Source organism: Indicator indicator, chromosome 3, assembly GCF_027791375.1.
Source record: "Indicator indicator isolate 239-I01 chromosome 3, UM_Iind_1.1, whole genome shotgun sequence".
Classification (NCBI taxonomy): Eukaryota; Metazoa; Chordata; class Aves; order Piciformes; family Indicatoridae; genus Indicator; species Indicator indicator.
Window position 1 is genome coordinate 24,605,028 of NC_072012.1, and position 13,987 is coordinate 24,619,014.

At 44.7% G+C, this 13,987-nt stretch overlaps 1 protein-coding gene across 1 annotated transcript in view; it reads left to right on the forward strand.

Annotated features, from left to right (window-relative positions):
• Positions 1 to 13,987, forward strand: part of LOC128981258 (maltase-glucoamylase-like) — a 54,138-nt gene that overhangs the window by 3,049 nt on the left and 37,102 nt on the right. Inside the window, exons 4-6 of the mRNA XM_054399970.1 lie at positions 8,007 to 8,175; positions 8,845 to 8,941; positions 10,074 to 10,186. Coding sequence (XP_054255945.1) covers positions 8,007 to 8,175; positions 8,845 to 8,941; positions 10,074 to 10,186 — 379 coding nt within the window. The remainder of the gene's footprint in view (positions 1 to 8,006; positions 8,176 to 8,844; positions 8,942 to 10,073; positions 10,187 to 13,987) is intronic.

A 13,987-nucleotide genomic window follows, 5' to 3' on the forward strand; every position in this document is an offset into this window, starting at 1 on the left:
GGCCAGTAGCAGGGGCACAGCACTCGGCAACGATACTCTGTGGCCGAGCATAGCTGCTGAAAAAGCTACGCTGCCCCCAGGCAGGTAAAGGAACTCTCCTGAAGCCTAGCCATCCCCGAAAAGAGGAAACTGCGATGGACTATAAAACGCAGTTAATGGGGTTTTCTCCTGCAAACAATGGCAGGGCTGCTACTAAAAGATTCTCGTCAGCAGGGACACAGGAGTTTGCATATGGAAATTTATATGTTGTCAAGATTTTTTGTTTCATGTGAAATAACACAGCCAGTACTTACAGACTGAAGGATCACATCCCATCAGGGAGCTCCTCTCACAGCTGAATCGTATTTGAAGCTGAATTCCCTGTGAGGAGCAAAAATGCTTCCCTTTCGTTAGCTTGCCTGTCCATCCCAGCAGAGTGAGTGAATGCAGCTTCTCAGGGATACCTTTAACAGCCTGACTCAGAAGGGTTTGCAACTTCCTTAGCCACCACAAGAGCTGCACAGATAGAAATCTTGTTTCAAAGCAGGACAGAAGGTTATGTATTCTGGCCTAAAAGCCATAGGTGGCTGCATTTGCCTGACTGGGGAGGATGAACCCTCAGCATTACAGGAGCATCTCCACTGGGCTGCATAAGCTGGCTGGGTCTGGTGGAACCACTGGTGGCATCTGGCACGTTTCCTGTTATTTCAACCTGCCCAAAGGCAGGTTTAGATGTATGGGAAGTGATCCTGAAAGTGCTCCATCGCCGCAGCAAGGACTGAGCAGGAACTACTGGAAAGCATCTTCACCATTGCTTTGTTCTCTGTCCCAGGTGCAGTCTGCAAATTAGGTGCTAAACCCTAAAAACTATTCCTCTGGTATCCTTTCAAAGGAGGGAGCTATTGCTCCAGGACTCCCAGCATGCCTGGGGCCAGGCAATGAGCTGCATAGATGATGGCCTCTGTGACTGTGCCAGATCAGGGCAGGCTAAGTGTCCCTGAGAAACCGACAAACACATAGCACCTGGATGTGAATGGCCATGGCCTGTCTGTCTCACTAAACAGCTGAATCTTCATATGCACATACATATTGCTCAGAACAATTGATATGGGCAAATAAACCCTCTTCAACAGGTGCTGCAGTTGCATTCCCCAGGTGTGGGTGGATGATGACTTGTGTCTGCACCAAACCAGGTCCAGGGGCTCTGCTGGCCCTTTCTAACATCTCTGAGGAAGGCTTTCCTATTGTAAAGCAATCCCACATCCTCAATGATCCACCCCCCAGAAAAGCCTAAAACCCCTCATGAATCCCTAGTGTGCTGTCGTACAGCTGACAGCCCACACCGGGAGGGAACAGCCTGTTCTGAGCAGAAATGTGGTCTGGGCTTGGGTTGTTCTTTCAAAGTTTATGCTTGTATTTCTCTTCCCACCTTTCCATGATGCAGTCTTGCCATCAGTGTCTTTCTGCTACTGACTTTGCAGCAATGGGGTTGCTGACAGCAGGCTCCTCATCTGCCTGCTTGATATAAACCCCATCCCACTTCTGCCATTTGTGTGCACAAAGCTTCCTCCTCAGGTAGAGTGATTTATCACAGTGAGAACGTATCAGGAGACAGGCACTGGAGTCTCTGAGGCATCTCCGAATGTACCCTACAGCTGTTTCTCCCACTTGATGCATGCAAGGAGCCTTTGCCAGAGCTGAGCTACCCAAGTGCTTGTTCAGGGAGGGCAGGACAAACTCAGGGCTTCATGTAATCACAATAATGGAAGAGAGGAATGAATTAGATGAGGAAAGAGACATTAACAGTTGATTGCAAACCTCATGCAGAGCCAGGAGCAAGACTTAAAGGCCAAGTCCCACTACATTTTTGGCTTGGTCCAAGGTAATCAGGCAAATGATGCTGCTTTGCCTGCATGGGGCAAAAATTAGATGGGGTTGTGCAGGGAAATGATGCAGGCACTGATGGGAGTTCTGGGAGCAGGAGCATTTGGAATGGCTCTCTTTCTCCTCCCAGTAATGCCTCTTGGTTTATTCCATCTTAACCTTTCTCCTTCTTCATTGCTGTGCTTTTCATTGTCCCATCCAGTTCTGCTTCACTTCTTCACCCTTCCCCATGCTCCTGCTGTTTCATTGCTGGAGTGTGTCCAAAGAGGGGCAATGAAGCTGGTGAAGGGTCTAGAGCACAAGTCTTAGGAGGAGTGGCTGAGAGACTCTTGTTGTTTGGTGTGGAGAAAAGGAGGCTTGGGGGAGACTGTATTGTCTGCAACTACCTGGAATGAGGATGTAGAGTTGGGGTTCAGTCTGTTCAACCAACTAACAAGTGATGGAACAAGAGGAAATGGCCTCATGTTGTGGCAAGAGAAGTTTGTGCTGAATATTAGGAAGAATTTCTTCACTGAAAGGATTGCCAGGCATTGAATGTCTTGCCCAGAAAAGTATTGATGAGTTGTGTAGATGTAGTGCTTAGGTATATAATTTGGTCAAAGACTTGTCAGTGTGAGGATAATGATTGGACTCAATGATCTTAAAGGTCTTATCCATCTAGGCAATTCTGTGATTCTACAATTGGTGGCTGGGGAAGGTATCCTGGGGTGCATCAAGAAAAGTGTGTCCAGCAGGTCTAGGGAGGTTCTTCTCCCCATCTACTCTTCCCTGGTGAGACCACACCTGGAATACTGTGTCCAGTTTTGGATCCCCTAATTCAAGATAGACAGGAATCTGCTAGAGAGAGTCCAATGGAGAGTCACGAGGACGACTAGCGGACATGAGCATCTCCCCTACAAAGAGAGACTGAGAGCCTTGGGGCTGTTTAGTCTTGAGAAGACTGAGAGGGGATCTGATCAATGTCTGGGTGTCAAGTGGAGGGGGCCAAGCTCTTTTTGGTGGTGCACAGTAATAAGGAACAATGGATAGAAATTTGGATATAGAAAGTTTCACCTCAACATGAGGAAAAACTTCTTTACAGTGAGGGTGACGAGGCACTGAAACTGGCTGCCTGGAGAGCTTGTGGAGTGTCCTTCTCTGGAGACTTTCAAAACCCACCTGGAAGCATTCCTGTGTGTCACTACCCTAGGTGATCCTGCTTTTGGTGGGAGGGGTGGGGTGGACTTGATGATCTCTAGAGGTCTCTTCCAACCTCTAACATTCTGTGATTCTGTGAGTAGCTCTCCAAACCTGTGGGGATGAAGATGTGGTACCTCCACACTGGTGAGCTGCCAAGGAGACGAAGAGGCAGGCAGAGCCCTTGTTCCATACAGACGTCAGGTGTTTTCTGGCTTGCTGGAGAAAACCATAAACCTGAACCTAATTTAAGGCTGCAAGTCTTAGATCTGAGCTATGATGGACAGGGGCGGAGGCCTGGGTCTCCCAACCTGAAGGTGAAGCTGCCAAACTACCAGCCTCATGGGGCAGCACAGGTTGCAGGGAACCCCTCCCTCATCCCATGATGCTTGGAAAACACCTGTTTTGACAAATCAGCATGATCAGTGGCAAAATGTTTTGTCAGGAAATTTGTAACTAGCTTTAGTTTAATAAATTCTCTCTCAAGATATCCTGTCTGATCTTGCAGGTCCAACAGACCCATAGTTGGCCAGGTCCCTACAGTAATAAAAACAGGAGAGAAAATACTGGGTTGTAACAAAGCAGGGGAGGAAGCAAAACAGAGCCTCTGTGTTGCTTAGTGGCACACACTCCCTGATTAAGTACTGTTCTGCTCCTGCTGTTAGCAGCAGCCACTGGAGGAGGTAGTATCAAGTGTGAACATGAAGGCTTCAAGAAAGCAGAGATTTCCCCAGAAACAAAGTAAAAGGCTGCTTGCTTTAAGGCATCGATAAATAACAAAGACATCCTCATTTTGCAGTATGTGATTATTCTGTGGGACTTGTTGCCCCAGGGCAGTATGACACTGGAGGCTTAGCAGGATACATATTCATACATAAACAAAGAGTAATCTGTAGGAAAAAAAGCCTAACGTTTTTGCCCCTGTGTTTCACAACATAAGCTGTAAGGTGCCAGGTATATCTGAGGTTCATCTGAAAACACCTCAGCCCCTGAGGTGCTTCACTGCTTTATAGGCAGCCTATGCATACAGCGATGGCCTGTACCCTCTGAAAAGGTATGCCCAAGCTCTGCCCTCAGGCTTACACCCACTTTTCTGATAGAAATGTGAAGTTTCTACCTAAATTGGTACACAGATGATAAATATGGGGTGCTTCCTTTCACAAGACTGTGGTTCCTAAAGGGTATGAAGGGTGTCAAGTGACTGAGACAAGTGTTCATACCTTGAAGTCATGAGCTCGTTTCTCTTGAAATCACTGCAACAAGAAGGAAAAAAGCCCTGCTTTAACCTAAAATTATTTTTGAATGTCCAGATAATGCCTAACACATGTCCCAATTATGTATCATATGTATGTCCCAAGTCTCCTAATTCTGGTGGCTTTATAAGACCACCTTTATAAGTGCCACTGGCTGCTTGCTCATGGTAAGCAACTCAGTGCTCATGGTAGGCAACTCAAAGGAATTGCACATACTGTAGTTATTACTTTCCAATAGACTTCAACAGAGTGAAGTCATTCAACCAGGTGAAGTGTCATGTCCAGTTTGTATTACAAAGGACTGATGACTGTACTTCTAAAATCAGTTTTATCCTGCCTTTTAGTCATTTCTCTCAAGTGTTGTGACAATGTTAGTCACTACAGCCTCAATGTGAACAGGATGTTTTATTTCTCTCCCTATCCACTTTCCTTTAAAACTGTTTCCCTGGTCCACTGCAGGTACATTTCATTGTGGTGACCTGAGGGCTGGTGGATGGATATGAGACTGGTTTATTTGCTGACAAGAAATGTTAATTTTCTCACAGATGTTTTCAGTCCTGAATATTTTTTTTTTTGTCTGGCATGAGATTTAAAAATAGAGATGTTTAGTATAGTGCACAATGTTGGGAAGAAAATGTTAGAGTTTATCAGGCAGGCTTTCCAGGCAGGCAGCAGGCAGCTGTTAGCAGAGTATGGACCAGGCAGACGTGTGGGGAGACCAGTTTGTATTTCTACAGGCAGGAGTGTTCCCATCACAGAGGCACTGAAGGGTGAACCTTAGTGTAGCTCTTGTGCAAAGAAAAGGGTTCTCGTCTTCACAGGCTCTGCAATGTCTAACTGCCAGTAGGAGTTGGATTTTTGACAGTATGCTCTCAAAAATTCAGATTTTTAGATCCCTTCTGCTGTCTGTTACAGCACTGTTATGGTTTGTAGGACTGTTAAAGGGGAAACACTCAAATTTCTGCACAAGGTATCATTTTATGCTCCCTCCTGTTTTGTTCCTTCTATCTGCTTTAAACCAGCAGGAGGGGAGGTTGGAAAAATATAACATTTTCTTTTATTATCTCCAAGTGTTTAAAGAATGACAGATACAACTTTTTTCATTTATATTATTCATGTCTGCCAACACATAAAGTATCACAGCAGCTTACAACAGTGTGCTGCTGAGTGCAATGGCAGCCAATTGGGAGTGGAGGCAGAGAGCTGCCAGGGGAGAACCTGACTACGCTTTTACTTCAGATGAAGGCATAATGGTGCTTAGAAAGAAGAGAGTCATTACCAGGCCTTTTATGTTGTGGCTAATGCTATGTTTAGTTCATGGCTGTTCTGGCAAGTGAAGATCTCATGGAAGGGAAAGGCAGATGGAAAGCAATGTCTGTCAGCACAGTGTGAGGAGCTGTACTGTTGGGAGTGGCAGCCTTTGGGGAGCCAAATGATGGAAGGGTGCAGATCAGGACACTCTTTTGGGGATGCCATGCAGAAGATGAAACAGGACAGTGGCTCAAGGGAGTGCATGAGGTGTAAAACAGCTTCTCCAGGACACTGAAAAATATGATGGGGCAGAGGGGTTGCTCCTAGGGTGGGGGTGTTCACTCTAGTGAGCCTCCTGGGCAGGAAGAGGATTTTCTGAGTGGAAGGAGCACTTTTAATGCCATTGTAACACTAACTGCTCTATCAGTGGGAAATGTCAGTGCTGCAATATGGGTACCATGAATGTACAAATCTTCATATCCTCTGAATAGACATCATGGAGAGTGCTCAATGAGTTAGGACAGATATTTAAGCTCTTCCTAAAGCATTTTGCCTGTGGCATCATTTGTTTTTGCATAACCCTATGGTCTGTTCAGAGCAGTGACTGTGCCTGCCTTGACACAGAACAAAGATACATGACAGTGCCTCTTTGGACAGCAATATAGCTCCAGAGACCCTTCCTGTTCTTACACAGCAGCAGCCTCTTGCAGAAAGACCTCTGTTTCACAAGGGCTGTATCTGGATCTCAGGGATCTGGATCTCTGCTCTGGTGAGACCCCACCTGGAGTACTGCATCCAGTTCTGGAGCCCCTGTAACAGGAAGGTCTGGACATGCTGGAGCGTGTCCAGAGAAGGGTCACATGGATGATCAGAGGGCTGGAGCACCTCTCCTGTGGAGACAGACTGAGAGTTGGGGCTATACACTCTGGAGAGGAGAAGGTTCCAAGGAGACCTTATTCTGGCCTTCCAGTGTCTTAAGGGGCCCTACAAGAAAGCTGGTGAGTGACTTTTTAGGGTGTCAGGTAATGATAGGAGTAGGGGCAATGGAATGAAAAATAGAAATGGGTAGATTCAGATTGGATGTTAGGGAGAAATTTTTCACCACGAGGATGGTAAGATGCTGGAACAGGTTGCCCAGGGAGGTGGTAGAAGCCCATCCCTGGACATTTTTGATGCCAGGCTGGATGTGGCTCTGAGCAACCTGATCTAGTGTGAGGTGTCCCTGCCCATGGCAGGACGGGTTGGAACTAGATGATCCTTGAGGTCCCTTCCAACCCTAACAGTTCTATGCTTCTAAGATTCTATGATATTTTGCATACATTAACCTTCCAATAAGAGAATAACCTTATTCAGTACTGCGTGTAGGTGGAGGAGACGATGGAAAGGAGGGAGGGTTGCCACTGGCAAACAACCAAATCAAGACTAAATACAAAATCTTACTTTTCCAGCTTGTGAGAAGGGCCAAATAGACTTCTTTTAAAACATGCAGACCCTCCCAGTCCTCCCAGCAGCAGGGACTTGTTCCCAAGCAGGGGTGTTGGTGGCAGCCAGGGCTCGCCAGTGAGCACTGCCTTTACAGGGCACAGCCCACCTTCCACTTCTTTGATTTAGTGGTCAATTTGATCAATCATTTAATTTTGTCTGAATCATTGACAAAAGGCCATTAAAAAGAGAGTTATGCCACTTCTATGCTGTATGGCTTGGGCTCATTTATTTTAATTAGCTTTAACAAATTCATGGTTAAACAAGGCTCAAGAGGGTGCTATCTAAATGTGGTGCTCATGGCATACTCAGTACTGTTAACGAAACACTTTCCACAGCTTGACTATGTTCTCCCCCATCTAGCTTGCAGCTCATTATTGCACTAGAAATGGAAAACAGAATGTAACATCTAATTAAAACGTGAGTCTGTGTCCATAGATGATTCAATAAAAATAAAGGCATTAAGCTGGTGAGAGAAATAGGAGAGTCACCACAATAAAAATACCTCATTCGAGCAGAGTCCAAAGGAAGCCATCCTTTTGCTTTAGGTGCCTGCATAAAGTCAGGGATAACAAGAGTGGGGTGCTGATCTAGCAACATATTACAAAGTAAAAACTGGTAACAACTGAGTGTTGTTCTCAGTAAGGATTCCGAACCCTGCTGTGTAATAACAATTTCTAGTCTGCCCTGTTGGTTGTCATAGAAATAGCACAAGCAACCACTTATATTGATAATAGGATTATAGATAGTGTTTTCTGTTATTTTAGCTGTTATTTTCAAAATTATACTGATGCATTTTACTGTAAAAGTAGATGAAATATCTAATATGTGTAAGGTTAAGCATGTTAGAGGCATGCATAGAATTTAATGGTTTTAAAAAATATTTTTTTTCTCCAAAATACAGAAAGAGTATAAGTAGCGAGACATGAACTTAAAATGATGCATACCAAAGATAATCACATCTCCCTCTATTTGTCACAGGTGGGACAGTCCCCTGGTTGATCTGTTTTTCTCCAACCAGTATCTTCAGATCACAACCGCTGTGCCATCCACTTCGGTGTATGGATTTGGTGAACACGAGCACACGTCCTTCAAACACAGCATGGACTTTGTTACCTACGGCATGTACAGCAGGGATCAGGCACCAACGGTAATTCACTTCATGCAGCTCTTTGTCCTAACTTGTATCAGCAAAAGGAGGTGGTGAGGTACAGCTTTGCTGAGAGAGCACCTCTCTCTATATGGTAACATTACTAATGTGAATCAATGGCAAATAAGGAATGTTACAGGCTGTGCAGGTGTAAGCTTTAGTTAAATGACAAAACCATGAGTCGTTTCAAGGGGACTTTGGAACCGTTAACCAGAAGCTTTATCATGATGCAGTTAGTTTTCAAAAAAAACCCAAACCAAACCAAAACATTTTGTGTGCCAAGATCCTGGTTCAGGAAAGCATTTAATCTCATGCTTGAATCAATCCCTGTTCATCCAAACAAGCTGGACTTCAGCAGGACTCATTAAGTGTTTGGCTAAAATGGGTTCAGTGGTCGATGAGTCTATTTTAACAGTTCTTATCCATGCCATTTTGGAGGGTTTGGCAGAATAGGGAAGGTTTAACGGGGCGAGACTGAAAAGCATTGTTGCGGTGAGGCAGAAAAAGTAACTCTTTTCTATTGATTTGGCTTCACACCATTCTAGATTTAAAAATGCCCAAGTCTCTAACAATTAATCTATTTCCTTTCCTTTGCATATGTATCTGACTAACAAAAAACATGACAAATATCAAAGTCAAACCATATTTAATATGCTGTTTATGTTTCAGCCATCGGCCAATCTCTATGGAGTTCACCCTTTCTACATGTGTGTAGAATCTGATTCCAATGCCCATGGTGTTCTCCTTCTGAACTCCAATGCACAAGGTAAAAGGATATGTCAGCTCCCTGTATGGACTGCATATAGAAAGATGGTAAATTAGTAAATATGGAAAACTGGTTTACTGATTGCTTTTTCAGTGTGATACAAACACGAGTGACTGTTCCAGGAGATTCCAGGAATGACTATAAAGTTTTCAAAGAGATTTCTTTAGAATGATTTTTAACAAAATAAGGCATTTTCAGTTAAAATATATGATTCATTTTCCTTTTTTGGAAAAAGAAGAAAAGAATAGATGAACACACAGAGAAAGGAGAAAGTGGAAGTAATTCCTCTGAGATTGGCATAACTGAATCAAATAAGGTTTGGCTAGTTCTATATTCTGTCCGTGGAGAATAGTTTTGTGTGTTGCCATGGTCACCTTACAGTATTAATCCAGTGGTATGATTTCAGAAAGGGGGAAACTTCACTCAGTCTATAAAACCAGTTTTCTCTGGCAGGCACTGACTTCCAATAAGAAGATTAAAATAGCAGAGATGAACTCTAAACACAAGCTTGTGGTTCCTTTTCATACAAATAAAACTGAGGCAAATGGATCTCTGCAATCTAGCCTGTGTGGGTTTCTGTGATTTATTGCTGCGTAATGCCAGTCTGAAGGCACTGGGGAGCTGCTAACCTCCGTACAGGTCCTGTTTGCTCATCCAATCCTACTACCCACAAGGCGATGGCTAGTGACTTGAACATGTAGCCACCATGCCTGGCGATGCATTTATGCACAGAAAAGGTCTGTATGCATACACCTAGGATAGGACAGAATAGAGTAGAACAGGACAGAGTAGAGTAGAGTAGAAAATAGAACAGAAAATAGAATAGCTCAGGGAGCTAGAGGGAGGGACCTAGAGGGACCTATCATCTAGTTCAACTGCCTGACCACTTGACTTCAGGGTTGACCAAAAGTTGAAGCATGTTATTAAGGGCATTGAACGCCTCTTAAACAGTAACAGACTTGGGCCATTGGCCACTTCTCTCAGAATCCTGTTCCAGTATTTGAGGAACCTCTTGGTAGAGAAATATTTCCTAATGTCAAGTCTGAACCTCCCCTGATGTGCCTTTGAACCCTTCCCACACATAGTGCAGATCTGGTTTGTTCTGAGACCCTGCTTGTTTTTTTACTTTCAGATGTTTCTCTGAGCCCAAATCCATCTTTAACTTTCCGCACTATTGGGGGAATCCTTGACTTCTACATCTTCCTTGGACCAACTCCTGAAAATGTAGTTCAGCAGTACACAGAGGTTAGTAAAAAAAAGTGCATAGGGCAGTACCTTGTAACAAATTCCTGTCAGTATCTAATAGTGTCAGCAGGCAGTGCAGCCAAAACTTTGTCCTCATCTGTTCATACCACGTTCCACCTGTCAGGTGCTCAAGCTTCTGTGAACCGTCCTGCTTGAGAGTGGCAGACTGGCTGGGCTTTCAGTGCATGTCTCTAGCCTTTCCTACAGCATTTCAGTTCCGAGAGTAGGAGGATACAATGGTTAGAAAGAAATTTGTCCAAGCTTACTGTTCTCCAGGCCAGTTCATAGGCTTTACCACATGACTATGACTGAGTTTTGACACTGTGGATGGATAAAACAAACTAGGCAGAGAACAGATGGGCGTGTTTAGGAACTTTATGTCTACTGGATTTCAGAGATGTTGAATGAATTTCAAAAGCTTCAAGCCTTTCTTTGCCGGTGGAATTGCCTGTTGGTTTTGGAGAACCAGCCTGTGTTTTACTAATGAAAACTCATGTAATCACACTGGAGAACATAGAGGTGAAAAAGAAATTTTTTTTTCTGCTGTTCCTAAGAGTGTAACTACCTGCTTTCCAGTTGCCCAGTGTGTTCCAAAGGATAGGGGGTACATGTGAGTAACTGCATGCAGTTCTGATTCAGTGAGGGTCACCCAGAAAAAAAGCACTGAGTAATCTATTTTTCCTGCTCACTAAATGATTGGCGATGCTTTAAATGGGCCCTTGCACAGAAAATGGCCACCTCAGAACCAAGCTCTGTGCAAAAAGAAAACAGCGCCAAACCTGAACAGTGTGGAGCAAATCTGAGAAGGGGCATGTCAGTGTGAGAAGGGATTCATGTGTGCAGACCCTGAGGATTAAGCTTTAACTGGAAATGTGGAGTAGCCTGCATTAAGACATCCTGGAGCTGGGCAGTCAGAGCTTGCAGTGACATGTGCATGTACTCTGCCTGCTCCTCTGCTGCTCAGGAGACTTGAACTTTTATTTTCAGCAATAATATTTTCTTCCCTGGATTTTTAAAACTTGATTTGTTTTAAAATACCTGAAAAAGGAACAGAAACATTGATTTGGCCCAGGGAAAAGAGGATTTAGCCCAGAAGGAACATATTGTTTGGTTCCGTTTTGGTGGTAGAAATCAAAAGAAGCTTCACTCATGCCACTGTTTTGGGAAGTCTGGAGCCTTCCCAAGTCAGCGGGCTGTGCCAGACCTTCCTTTGCCAAGCAGAGGTTCAAGTCGTGACTCCTAGAGAGGTGAGAGGCTTCTCTGCATCCCTGAGTGGGAGTGACTGCTCTGTCACTGAGGTTTCCAGCTCCCTCTGCACATCCTCTCCACCAGCCACCTCTGACCTGAATGACACAGGCCAATCAGCAAACTGGGTTTTGAACTTACACATTGACATTCAAACAAAAAGAAACAAGCAAAGAAAGGAAAACATAAAGCGACTCCCTTGACAGCTGCTATTGTGATCCCTGGAATGAAAGTCCCTGCTTCAAAGGAGTCACTGTGGCAGTGTGATGGAGACTAGAGACATCCTCATTCTTTCCAAAGTGTTTTGCAGCTGTTTGAAGGCAGCATTTCTGAGGCTTAGCAGGTGGCCAGCAGCTGAAAATAAATAAGAGTCCTCACCCCTAAGCTGATGGGTACTGGCAGCTCATTTCCACCCCTCCCTCCCTGGAAACGGAGGTGGAGAGGAGAAAACAAGGTGAAAGGGAGATGGTGGGTGTCTCCTGACTAGACGTGTCACATTCCAGGGAAAAAAAAAATGTATTCTTCAAGTTTGCACTCAGCTCTCTGGGGAATCTTAAAGAATGCATGGTAGCAATTTCACAGTGAAATAATAACTTCAGTAAACATCCTGAAATTCCAGGATCACAGATGTTGCATTTATCATATTATTAGTCTCTAAGGTAATGAGTTGGCTTTTATGTACAAGATATGTGGGAAGGTGAAGGAGACAGAAAAGGCTTTATTTTTCAATTGTATTTTCTGTTGCACCAAGAGGACTCTGCTGGGCAATCATCATCATGCCCCAGGGAAGGAGAGGGAGTGGAAAGAAGCAAGGCACCACTCAGCAGTATCCCTCAGCTCTTGTCTGTTTGAATGGGTTTCCTCTGGGGAGTGGTGTTTTGGGAGCTCCCAGATGCACAGGACCCTGGTGGGGCCAGGCTGCTCTGCTGCAATAAGCTCCTTGAGGAAATGACACCCACTTCTCACCTGTGCAAGCATCTTCATAAAATCACTGCATGGGGCTTTTGCATGGGGACCACCCATTGCTTCCTCTCCAGGATGGTCCCAGTGCTATGGCAGGGTGGCTGCTGAGAGCAATGAAGCTGTGTCCAGAAAGAAGTGCTCCACACCTTTCTCAAACTTCTTGTAGGGTTGCCTTCATTGCAATTTCAAGACCTGAGCAGGTCTCTTTGCCTCCACCATGCTTCTGTGAAAAATTTAGGAGCTTAGCTCTACTTAGTGCTTTTATGTAACTTCCCCCCCAAACCACTAAGCTAAGACAGCTTTAGTATGAAGCTCTTCACTGGGTCTCTGGAATATGCAGGCTTTCCCCATGCACCTCTCCAGGTTGTTGCCAGTGTCCAGGGCTGGCCCACAGGCTACTGCCCAGAGCCACAGCTACATGGACAGCTAGGAGCAGCTGGGCTGTGCCAAGAGTGAGGCTCTCTGCATGCCGATCAGGGATGATTGTGACTGCTCTGCCAGGGCAACCAGCCTCTCTGTGCATCAGGATAAGGAGAACAGGTGGCAGAAAAAGCTATGGGGCCCCTTAGGGCCAGTCTGCCCAGGCTAATCTGCTTTAAAGGGGCTCCAAGAGCAACACAGGGAGAGAGAAGGGATCAGAGGGATGAATGCTGCGCCTCCATCCTCTGTGTTGTGTCTTGTGTGGAACAGAGGTGGGCTGTAGGATGTGTCCTGCCAGTGGCACCACTGCACTACAGCAGTGACAGAGCATGTGCTGGGCATCATGCAGTGGGAAGGAAAAATCACTTGATTCTTTTGTTTCCTCCTGCCCCTCATCCCAGACATGAGGAGCACTGCTACTGGCACATCAGAGATAGTCCTGCCATAGCTATATATATATATATATATAACAATAATCAGACTCTTTTTCTCAGATGGAAAAGGTCCAGTGCACAGAATAGTTATGGAGCAGAAAGCTAACTTTTTGTGGTAAACAACCCAGTTTGAAGGAGGATGGGGAAAAAGCAGTAATAAGTTTAAAGAGCTCAGCCATTTCATTGAGCCCTGCTAAAGACAGACCTAAGACTTTGCTAAGTCCCCTGGTGGCCTTTCAGGGCAGAATTACAGGGCATAGCAGTAGCATAGGTTCTCCATAACAAGACACTCAGGCAAGTTATAGTTCAACAAAAGGACATTTAACAGCTGTTAGTTGGAGTTAAGACCATGAATTTATTATTTCATCACAAATTATCTGATGACAAGATTTAAGAGAGCATGTGTCCTAAGTTTTTTTTGAAAGCAAATTCCTGGTTTGCTTCCTCCCTACAGAACCACAGGGTAGTTCTGGAAGGAAATCAGTCCATCTCCTGTTTGAGAGGTGACATGGGAAATCTTAGATGTTTCACAGATGATCACTGTGAGAGTCTTGTGGTTGAATCCATGGGTTCCCCAAGCAAGACTAAGTGCTTGTACAGCAAAGAACAAGGTTTAAAGACCTTGGCATTGAAAGTCCTTAAAATTTTTAGATTCCTGAGGTTGTGAGTGCTTTATTAATGGATTCTCAATTGCAGGGCCTTTCTTCTTGCTCTCCTAAGCTCAGCTTCTGTGAATAGA